At 49.3% G+C, this 11951-nt stretch overlaps 1 protein-coding gene across 1 annotated transcript; it reads right to left on the bottom strand.

The window, feature by feature from the left end:
• Positions 1-7653: 7653 nt before the first annotated feature.
• LOC144111143 (uncharacterized) lies at positions 7654-10860 on the bottom strand. Its single transcript, XM_077644297.1, has 3 exons — positions 10785-10860; positions 9374-9570; positions 7654-7924 (listed from the first exon to the last, which is right to left on the bottom strand). Exons 1-3 carry the CDS (start codon positions 10842-10844, stop codon positions 7765-7767), a joined length of 417 nt encoding a protein of 138 aa, XP_077500423.1. The 5' UTR covers positions 10845-10860; the 3' UTR covers positions 7654-7764.
• Positions 10861-11951: the final 1091 nt, after the last annotated feature.

Below are 11951 nucleotides of genomic sequence, written 5' to 3'. Positions count from 1 at the left end.
AGCCCAATCTGCCTTTGGTAGTTTTCAATGTACACGCTGTCCCCCACATTAAACGGCGCGTCTCTAGCACTGCGATCGTGCACCTCCTTCCTGCGCTTCGCCGCTTTCTTTAAGGCCTCCTTTGCGATGTCCCTCGCCACTTGCAAGCGCGATTCTAACTCAACCTTATAGTCGTCCAGTGAAGCGTATGGGACACGACGGGGGCCCTCTGGCACTTCACTAGGCTGGTCCGGGTCTCGGCCGTAGAGAAGAAAGAATGGCGATTCGCCCGTGCTCTCGTGTGCTGCGGAATTGTAGGCAAACATTGCATACGGGAGCCACAAGTCCCAGTCCCGCTGGTCGCGCGAAACAAAATGCGACAGGAACCCGGCCACGGTTTGGTTCAGTCGCTCCACCGCGCCGTTGCAAGCCGGATGGTACGGTGTTGTCTGCTTCTTAGCGATCTTAAGCAGCTCGCAAACTCTCCTCATTAGCTGCGACACGAAGTTCGTTCCCCGATCTGTCAAGAGTTGCTTCGGGGGTCCATGTCGGAGCACGATCTGTTCGACAAATGCTCTTGCAACCGTGTCTGCCTTCTGATCTGGGAGTGCTACCGCTTCCGCGTATTTTGAAAGGTGATCGACAAATACTAAAATGTACTTGTTTCCGGAAGTGGTCGTGGGCAATGGGCCCATTATGTCCATACCTGTCCGCTCGAAGGGAGCCGAAACCTCAGGGAACGGCTGAATTGGAGCTGGTCTTCGTCCCTTGGGTGTTTTTCTTTCGAGACAGGAATGACACTTCGCACAGTAGTCTCTAACATCCTGTCGAATGCCACTCCAAAAGTACAAACGCTCCACACGCCTGCGTGTCTTCGCTACGCCAAAATGACCGGCGCATGGCGCATCGTGAAACGCGCGAAGAACCCTTTCTATCCACGACCGAGGTATGACGACTCTCTCCCAAGCGGTTTTCTCTGGTCTCCCTTTCCTGGTTGGCCTCGTGCGCCGACACAGGGTGCCGTCTTTGCCAATGAAATAAACTAGCTGTTCGGGGTGAGACGGTGCGCCCTCTAAGCTTTCGATTATTCGCTTCAGGTCAGGATCTTTGCACTGCTCTGTGCGTAATTCGGCGGGGTCGACTATGGGGACAAACTCATCTATAGCTGCCACGGCAGCTGTGCGGCTGAGTGCATCAGCATTCAGATGCGTCTTTCCTGACTTGTGCTCAACTTCAAAGCAGTATTCCTGCAGGTGTAGATTCCATCTAGCGAGTCGCGAGCTAGGGTCCCTGACACTCATCACCCATTTCAGAGGATGGCAGTCTGTGACTAGCTTGAATTTGCGGCCGTAAAGGTAGCATCTGAAGTGCTTTACTGCCCAGACAACGGCGAGGCACTCTCTTTCCGTAGCTCCGTACTTTTGCTCTGTGGGGCTCAGCTGTCGGCTAGCAAAAGCAACGGGATGTTCTTTGCCCTCGATAACCTGAGAGAGCACGGCACCAACTGCGAACTTTGACGCATCTGTGGCCATAACGAAGGGCAAATTAAAATCCGGGTGGCGCAACAGCGGTGCACTCATTAGCTTCCTTTTCAGGGCCCCAAAAGCATTCTCCGCGTTTTCGTCCCAGCGAAAGGCGACATTTTTGGCTGTTAAGGCGGTGAGCGGCTTAGCGAGCTTGGCGAACTCCTCTATGTGCCTTCGGTAGTAACCGATCAGGCCGAGAAACTGCCGGACCTGGCGGACGCTAGTCGGGGATGGAAAATCTGAGACACACCTTAGTTTCTCAGGGTCCGGTCGCACGCCGTCAGCTGAAACAACGTGCCCGAGGTATTTCACCTCGTTTTTGAGGAATTGGCACTTAGAGGGCTTCAGCTTGAGACCCGCTCCTCTTAGTCGCACCAAAACCTGCTCAATATCGCGCAAATGGTTCTCAAAACTGTCACTGTATATGATAATGTCATCCATATACACGAAGCACAGCCTCCCCAGAAGACCTGCCAGGATAACATCAGCGGTTCTCTGCCAGACAGCAGGGCTGTTGGCCAGACCCATCGGCATTCTTTTCCATTCATAGTGCCCTGAGGGCGTGTTGAATGCCGTTTTCTCGGCATCTGCCGGATCCATTGCTATCTGCCAGAATCCCGCCGCCATGTCCACTACCGTGAAGTACCTGGCAGAGCCCAGCTGAGAAAGCGTCTCCTGTATATTGGGGATGGGGTATGGATCGATGCGAGTTACGGCATTTAGTTTGCGGTAGTCCACTACCAATCGATACGAGCCATCTGGCTTTTCCACCAATAGTGCTGGTGCTCCCCAGGGTGACTTTGAGTGTTCGACAATGCCGCGATCAATCAGGTCCTGCACCTGCCGCTCCATCTCCTCACGTTGGGAGTAAGGAATCCTGTACGCACGCTGGTAAACGGGCGATGAAGTGCCGGTTTCTATCCTGTGCTTTATAACGCCACAGCAGCCCAAATCCAGGTTGGACGCGGCGAATACTTCCGAGTAGTCGTTCAGCAAACCAGCCAGAGCCTCCCTCTCCCTGGATTTTACGTGAGAAAGATCGAACGACACCTTTGGAGCAGCCGAAGGACTAGCATGCTCTACAGTTGCGAGTACCGTATCGGTGGGCTCACGTTTCTCTATCGCAGAGGTGAAGAAAGCCAATGTTTTGTTCTTGGGAAGGCTCAGTGGCTGCTGGCTACAGTTAACCACCCGTAGGGGCACTCTGTGGGCGTCATTAACTGTCACGAGGCACGCGGCTGCCTTCAGGCCATTGCTGAGAGAGTCGACCGGCTCAAGCACTCCCACGGCGCCGCTCTCTACATCTGAAGGCACAAACGCGTACAAAATGTGCTCCGACCAAGGAAGGACGACCGCCTCCTCGACCAGCCGGACGGCAACCCGCGAATATACCTTCTCCAATGATCCCACTGTTTGACGGGTGTCAATATCGGTAATGCGAATCTCAGCCCCTCTCCTGTTCAAAAACGGAACTTTTGAGCCGCCCGCATTAACCTCTTCCTCAGAGAATGAGACTACTACCTTCCCTTTTCTCAAAAAATCCTGCCCTAATATACCTGACACTCCGTTTGGCAGAGACACCGTGTCCGGGCATACGTAGCAGGGGTGCTCCAATGCAATTCCGCCGAGAGAGAAGTGTAACCGGTAGAGTCCACTTATGCCAAGAGGATCCCCCGTTATGCCTACAAATTTGGTTGCCATGCCACCAGACGCTTCCAACACCTCGCGGTCCCCCTTCCTTCGAAGCGTGTTAAAACTGCTCTCCTTAAGCAATGTCACCTTTGACCCCGTATCTATCAACAATTCCATGCAACAACCATTTAACTTGCAACGCACAACAGGGCATGCCTCGTCGGCCACACAAACTACCACCACCTCATCATCCACTGCTCCCTCCCCACGCTCCTCAGGCTGGGGAGGACTAACTAGTTTTTTGACTCGGTATCTGGAGCCCCGCTGTCGGCTTGCTTAGGGCGTGTCTCGCCTGCTTCTCTTTGTGGCTCCCCACGGCGCACGTTTTGGCAGAACCTGGCGATGTGTCCGCGACCCTGGCAAGCGAAGCATACGATTTCTTCAAAATCTCGCATACCGCGCTTGTAGCTTTGTGGCGGTCTCCGGTTTCCAGCGAATGGGCGCTGTTGAGCGCGCGCTTCAACCTGGCGTTCTACCTGCTGAGTTAGCAGCTGTTCCAAGCGATCTAAACGCTCTGTCAAGAGAGCAACCTCAGGGTTGAGCACCGCTCTCTCTATGACGCGTACTCTCGCTGCGGCTGTCGTTAACGCCTCATTTCGTTCCTCATCCAATGCGGCCTCCACGGCTTGGTCGAAATTGCTCGGCTTGCGCGAGAGCACGAACCGGCGCACGGGGTCTTGCAGACCAGCCACGAACAAAGCGGTCCTTTCCTCTTTAAGTATATCCTCCGCGTATTTCTTCCTTAGCTGGTCTCCTTCCTCCTCCCTGCTTAACGTATCGCGTGCTAGGCGCTGAAGCCGCGACGCAAATGTTCGCACGTCCTCCCCTACCATCTGTCCGGCGTCACGGAACCTCTGTACCCGCACGTGACGTGGTTCAGTGTCGAAATGCTCAAACGCGAGCTTCTTAAATTCCGCAAATGATTTTGTGGATTTTACTTTTTCGTCTCGCCAGGCAAAATCATGAGCAGCTCCTGCCATCTTACACCTCGCCATTCCCAGCATTTGAGCATCGGACCATCCCCCCATTTTCCCAATCTCTTCTAGCATGGAAAAGAAATCGCAGATTGGAACCCCTGTCTTATCTCCCGTAAACGTCGGAATGACGCTTCCTAATGCCAGCATGCTTGCTCCGAGCGACGGCTGTGGAGTGGGAGCTCCCTCAGATACAGTCATTTTTTTTTCAAGCCCTCCAGTGCCTCAAGCCTCTCAAATGGGGGTAAAAGTCCCACAATCAGTCCCGTGATTCCCTTTTGATTACAATTTTGAAGTCATGAATGTCACAGCATTCAGAGGACATTTGCTTTTGAGACCCCACTCCTGACACCAGTGTGATGACCCCCATAATGCGCAGGTCCACACGGGACGGAGAGGCAAAGAGACACCGTATGGCTCAGTTTAAACAAACAGGTATATTCAATAATTACACATGATTAAGATTATACATCAGAGGCTGGGGCGTCCGAGCTTACGTGCCGACGACTTCATGGGGGCGATGGAGTGGCTCCGGAGTTGGGCTCGAGCGGTTGCTGGCAGAAGCTGCACGCCGTCGGGCTTCGGCGCTGAAGGCCCTCTTGGGGAACGATGTCGTCCTGAGCGTGTATGCAGTAGAATTTCAATAGTCGTCCGTTTCTTCGAGGATGGTTCACAACCCTTCCTCTAGTGTCGTTCGGCTTGGAAGATGAACAGGAGGCGAGCTTGTAGATGATGACAGCAGAGCATAATTTTACAACATACATATACAGAGAGTTAAACTGGAAAAAGCAGAACTGAATTTACAAAAGAACAAACTTTGCACTACTTTACTCATCGACCGGGCAGGTTAGTGCCTAAGTAGCATCACATTACATGCTAAGCATGGAGCCCCAGCTCAGACTGGACTGCATCCGTTTACATGTGCTTTTAAGCACTTGATTAACAAAGGACTAAGGGCGGTCATTTCCAGTGGCCCGCCCAAAGCATCAATTCTCCAATCCAAAATAACATGCGAGATGGGGACCACCCCTTGGGTTGGGCTTAGCCTCGAACCCAGAGTCTGTTAACAATACAAACTAAATAAACAACAAAAACGCCACCACTCTCTCTCAAGTGAGAGTATACACAGGCTCTCTCTTCGGAGCTAATTCACTAGCGCCTGTCTTTCCACATTCTTGGCGAGTACTGCCTGTCCGCCATGACAGGTGTCCGTCACGGCCCTTCTGGGAAGCTGTGGGTGCCTTCCCGGCGATAGCCCACGACAAAGGGGGGGGGGGGGAAAGAATGTTGTCTTCGCGGTAGCGCATAGCGTCGGCTGTGGTACGGCGCGCTCTGGCCCGCTGACAGCTCCCTTGTCCTGGAATGTGCCCGGAAATTGGGGAGGATAAAGCCTGTTTCCCCGCGGCGGCGGCGGCGGGTCCGGTTGTTCTGGTCGTCACTCAAAGAGCATGGCTGGGTAATTGATGATGCCGCTGTCACGGGTCTCCGTTTACGCCGCGCCGTCGAACGTGGATCCTCGTAGCACACACGGAATGTCACAGTTGTCACAAATCTAAGTATACCTCCTCAAGTGTAACGAACGTTTGTGTGTTACCTAGGATACAACAAAATTAGTGCGTTGATCTCGTATATAACGAACTTAGTGCGTCAAGCCCGGATATGATGAACTAAGTATACTACCACCCAGGGACTCCAGAACACGGGGCACAAGGGGGGCGGCAGCCCCCTTGTGCCCCGTGTAGCGCAAATAGTCTCCAACTATAGTGCAAATAGTCTCCAACAATAGTCTCCAACTATTTGCACTACGATTTCTGGTCTCATATTTTTACAAACATTTCAGTTCTAGGGCGTTATTAAACTCAAGCACCGTGGAACTGAGCCAGTTGGCTTCATAGACAGCAGCAAATCATTTAATTTTACTAACCTAATCATGCACAAACAGAAGTCGTTAAATGACTGCATCGATGACGATTACAAAATCTTAAATCTAGCCTCACCACTTCGACCCGCAGATATCGTCGAAACAGGAGGGAAGCAGTGTCGGGGGTGCTGCCAAGATTAAATAATGCTTAGCACTGTTTTAGTTTGTTTAATTTTGATTTACAGAAACTCGCTGTGTATGCCGCAAAATTAATCTGTGCGAAGCCGTCGAGCACACTTACTTGTGAAGCGCAAGCCAGCGCGAGCTCTTAGGGCCATTCATGCCGTTCCGGAACAATGAGGCCGCCATATGTCTTAAGAGGGTGGTATCGACGCTTCAAAGGGTTCAAAGGGTGGTGTGATGATCATGATCTATGATCGTGTCTTCATTGTGGTCCTGAGTTCCTTAGTGTACCCTTTAGAAACTCTATGATCGTGGCCCATCTTGGCCGCGGTATGATGGAGTTACATGCTTATAAATTGCTCTCAGGTGTCCGGCTGATCGGTTGTTCCATGTGTTTCGTTTCTGTTCGTTTTGCCAGATCCTTTAAATCTCTGGAGGTTACACGTCATAAGATGATGTAGAAGTTCTCAAGTTGCTTTATCATGTAGGTGAGGAGAAATTAGATGAACGCACAAGCTATTCGACAGTAAAAAATTAGGTAGCCAATTTCTAGAAGCGTATTTTATGAGTCTATAATAGCTTCATGGTTCCTTCATTCTTTTGTTTAGTCTCGTTTTAATGTAGCGCTTACGTATGAACACTTCCAAGAAGCATAAAAACACTTTAAAGTAACCCCCGTGGCTTAAAAAATTAACCGAAGTGAATGCCTGCGTTCTCATGGCTGCCTAATTATCAGTGTCCTCGAAAAAAACTTTATAACGCTCTTCGCCAATCGAAATTAATATTCTTAGCGTCCATTAATTATGGGCTGTGGCACACGTGAACCTCATGTTCTACTTCAAAGTTTTTCATTGTTGAGTCATATTAACACGCTAGAACTTCATGCTGTAACCGATGACAGAGTCTTGGATCGCGGCGTGGTCGTAACGTCACCTTTTCTGACAATATGCCATTGGCAGCTGGGACAGGTGAGTGTTTGACATAATCACATTATGCGTTCTCATGAGCGTTTCTAGTTTAACTCTATTCCACTTTGATCAAAAGGCGTTCGCAGTAGCGATGCCACTATATAACGATCTGTTACCAATCATTTGCTACGAACAAGCTGCGCTCGGCAAGTTTTACGTTCGGGACAAGTGATATTGCACTAGCAGGAACGAAAATATCTAGGACGTGCGAAAACTGGTAGGCGCATAGCTGGTATACGTCTTTCAACAATCACTTCAATGCATTCGTCGCCGTAAACTTGCTCTCGATCGTATCTAATAAGAGAGCTATCGGCTTGCGTTGACCAGCGGGCGCATTAGAAGCTTTTTGTCCCATATTGCACATTGGTAGTGCTCGAAATGTCGGTCAACGTGAATAAGTTTTCATCAAAACTGCTTCAAGCGCAGCCTAAACGCGAATAGAACATCATCTTTATTGTGAATCGGTGCTTCACCTTGTTACTGTACAAACTATTGCAGTTCATTCCGCGTAAAAGTTAAGACCGGCGAGATGTCTTAACCGCTGCTATGCTACGTTGCCTCCCGGCGCGGAGTCCAGCTCACTAGATAGAGTTGCTTTCTGCTGAGCTTGCGGTGTCGGTGGACGGTGCAGAGTATTCCTCCTCCCTACATCGGTCGTGTGCTGGCAACGTGGTGTACAGCCTGTCGGTAGTCGAGCCAGAGACGCTGCGGTTAGCCGTTAGGGACCGGCCTCGGTCGAGGCTGCAGTGCATTGAACCAGAACTCATCAGTGGAAGAATGGTATGCAGGACAAGGTGCCAACAACGATATGCCGCCACCGGTGGGATATAAACTCCCCAATGAACATTAAAACTCCCACGGACGTCTTGCGTGCGGTTAAGACGTCCGCAGGACATCCAAGGGACGTCCACTGCCCATTGTGTCCCGACCTCCGATGGGTTCGGAATCCAACGGCGGCATGTGGTTGTTTTTCTTCTGCTTTCTAATCAATTATATTTCAGTCATGGAATAATTACACCATGAATTTTCCATTCGTGAACACCACAAGTAAAAGAAGTTCCAATAAGTAGAAACATTTCCCTGTGCTTTCCTTACTTTCGGTGGCTGTTGGCTTCCTTCATTTGTATGTCATAACGAACCTCTCATTTTCCTACACGCATATACGTACACACATGCATATATATCCTCGTCACACCTGAGCAAAAGTTCAGCCAGTTAGCGTTAGTCCAAATACATATCTCATTCCATGACCACAGCGCAACGAACGGGACGTAGAAAAAGGACACAGGAAGGGACACAACACAGCGCTGCATATCTCATGTCCCGAGACATATCTCATGTCTCGGTGGTCCCGTGAATCTACAGAAAATCCGGCAGCCATAGCCGCTACATTTCTTCTGTTATGAGTTTTCTAAGTGCTTTCTGCTATGAGACAGTGAGCTTGCGTAAACACGTAACAAGGTTTCATGGCTTATATTTAGTTAAATACATGCACGAAAGTACTTAAATGAAAATGAGAAGAAATCTCATGGAAAATCTCGAGCGACTTGGCAGCTGTTCTGCCGCTAGGGGCAGAAATCTGCTTTAGACAAATCTGCAGACTTGGGAGGCTGCTCAGAGCGCCGCCATCGATTCACACCTTTTGAAAAGCTGACTACATGGGAGCACAGCGAGTGCTCTCCGAATTTCAATGGTTGCGGTTTTAAAAAAAGTTCTTAAATGACAAAACTGCATCATAATGTACGCGGGGTCTGATGAGGATATATATTCATATACACCACTCTTGTAACGTCATCAGTGACGCTACTAGAACGGTGAAATCCCATTGCTTGGAGGGATGTGACGTCGCCAAATCAAAGAATGGCCATTGGCTGGAGGAAAGTGACGTCACCAGAGCAGGTTCGTCTGTGTAGATCCTCCACCTGCCAACCGTGGCACGCGGTGTACGGGAAGAATTCTGGAAGAGCAACCGGGTTCTCACAAGCACCTCCATTCACTTCCGGGAAAAGTGTTGACAGCTCCGAATGCTGTCGCATTTCCAATACTTCAAGAATATCGGTATCTCTCTATTTTTTGATAAGTTGCGTGCAATGGCCGGAACAATTTTTTTCCAACCTGCCCACACCGTAGACGTCTGCCGCCATTGCAGAGATTAGAGTGCGATGTTACGATGGTGTGCACGGTGCGTACTTTTTAGCGCCCGCGTGGTCGTAGTCATCCACGTCGTGCAGCTCACTCTGGGCCATCGCAAACCAGTACGCCATGGCCACCAGGCCCAGGACCAGCATGGCCACCACACCCGCGGTGGCAATCACGAAAGTCACCATGCCTAAAGCGCTGGCTTCAGGAAGCACAGTGCGATGGCCCAACGATGGTGCCACTCTGCCCTGCGTAAAGCGATTTAAGCACACAATAAAAACAATTTGCAAAAACCACGGTGCATGCGATGCGGTGACAGAGCGTGCTGAGGACGGTGCTCGGTGTCTGAGTTTGTTCAATTAATAATAATAAAAAAACACGTTTCAGGCTGGGCTCCATAAGAAAAAAACACAGCCCTCTTTCAATATATTCTCAAGGACGCCAGTCTGAAGAGCTCCAACTTATCAGTACCACTCTGTTTGGCTACTATATAGCGAGAGAAAAGAAAACAAGCTCGTAAGTACCGAGGGTAACTTTTCTAATTGACAGCAAACCTGTCGATAAGAATATACATTTTCTTTTGGAATCCTTTTCGTTGCCTTCCAGACTGCTGGAGTGTAGTCACCACAACGTGACAATTTGCATCAACGTTTCAACATTGAAAAATAAAAAATATCAAAAATATAGAATTTATTGTGCAAAAACAAAATAAGCTCGAAGTCTTGCCCCCCACTAAATTTCCGGAGCGAAAAATAAAAAAATAAAAATATATAAAATTCAATACATAAATGATCGTTAAATAAATAAATAACAAAAGCTCGAAGTCTCCCCCCCCCCCCCGCTCGAAAAAAGTTCCGGAGTACCTGTATACAGTGGAACCTCGTAGCTTCCACCGTCCCCAGAGGGCTGAGTTATGATCAAGAAATATTACGGGAAAGATACTTTGAGTGGGATCCGCGAAACGCCTCTGAAAAGTCGTCAAACTCTGTGGTTGACCGAGAAGCGAGAATGACCTAGAACAAGAAGTATCATTCTCCCTCCCTTCTCATTGCAAGGTAGTGCACAGCTACGCACCATGGCTAGTGGGCCGCCCTCTTGAGAGCGGAAACTTCCATGACCCACGTAATGCACACCCACTTGAGTAACACATAACAAGAATACGTACGCAGGATACATTCTTGACGGAGCTTACGGTCTCTGGTGCCCGTAAATAATGACTTCATCGGTAAGAAGGCCATCAAAATTTGTGTACTCTGTACAACTCATTGCTTACCCGAAAAACCAGCAAGTTGTCGCTTACTACGTAGTAGGATTGCGACGGCCTCGCCGTTTACACTGAGGAAGCCAGTAATAACAGGGCCCCTGGTCACTAAGCGTTGATTGGTAATCACCGTCTCCGCCTGACATCGGTATAAAGTAAGGGTCCCCATCAGAATAAACAGAGGGCTTGAAATCTCAGTACCTTTTGCTGCACAGAAAACATTCGCACCCGGGCAGGCAAACCTTTTTGCTTCTTCTTCATCTGGGAGTATCGCTGTTGTTGCTGCTACCCCCATACAATGGCACGTGCCCACAGAGGGGGATCGGCCAAGAATTGGGGTGCACGAACTTTTTCATGGACGAAAATAAAATGATTTTCGTGGAAGAGAAAATTAATCGAAAAGAAGAAACACAGAAATAAAACTGGAAATGCGTAACGCGCGCAGAAGATGGACACTGGGATTTGTAGCCGAGTGATTAAAATATTAATAATAATAATAATAATAATAATAATAATAATAATAATAATAATAATAATAATAATAATAATAATAATAATAATAGGGAGTATTGCGAAGCTTGCTCCTGACTCCTTCTGTTCCGATAACTATTTCGTGCAAGCTTTCCGGGATTTTAAAGGTACCTCCTGCAGCAAACCTTTTAATGACGCCATTGCTTCAGTATGGCGCAACCTCATTTTGGCGAACGAGAATGAACTTTGGCACGTTCGTTTGTTGGCGAGCTATAGCTATAGAATGTGTAATCTAGGATCTAGCAGGGGACGACAGAAGGTTAGGTGGGCGGATGAGATTAAGAAGTTTGCAGGCATAGGGTGGATGCAGCTGGCAAGGGCAGGGTTAATTGGAGAGACATAGGAGAGGCCTTTGCCCTGCAGTGGGTGTAGTAAGGCTGATGATGATGATGGTGATGAATCTAGGATCATGAGACCTTCACGTTAGGTTAGTGACATGGACCTCCCTATGGTGTGCAGCGATGGTTCGGAGGCACACAAGCCCGGCTGCCTGCCCATGCCTGCAATCAGCCGCTCATCCCCAGATGAATTCATGTATGGGCGAGAGGACACCTAACGACCACTCATGACGCGAAGAATTGCCTGCTCGGCAGACTTACCTTGTGCGGTTAGAAGCGTCACTAGGGCCAGCTGCAGTCGGTGCGGCCTCACGGCGCGTGCCACCCACTGTACATCACATTTGCAATACCCTGCGTGAATACAGAACTTTTTACACCACTAATATCTCAGTCAAGCACACTATCACCAACCTACTCATCGAACATATTGAAGCGAAAGCTTCACTACGCTGCCTCGTAACAATTTTGCGGTGCTTACGGTTTGGACCTTTAAGTGAGC

The sequence above is a fragment of the Amblyomma americanum genome, chromosome 11, assembly GCF_052857255.1.
Source record: "Amblyomma americanum isolate KBUSLIRL-KWMA chromosome 11, ASM5285725v1, whole genome shotgun sequence".
NCBI classification, from domain to species: Eukaryota; Metazoa; Arthropoda; class Arachnida; order Ixodida; family Ixodidae; genus Amblyomma; species Amblyomma americanum.
The sequence above is the reverse complement of the archived record's forward strand: the minus strand, read 5'-3'. Positions and strand labels throughout refer to the sequence as shown.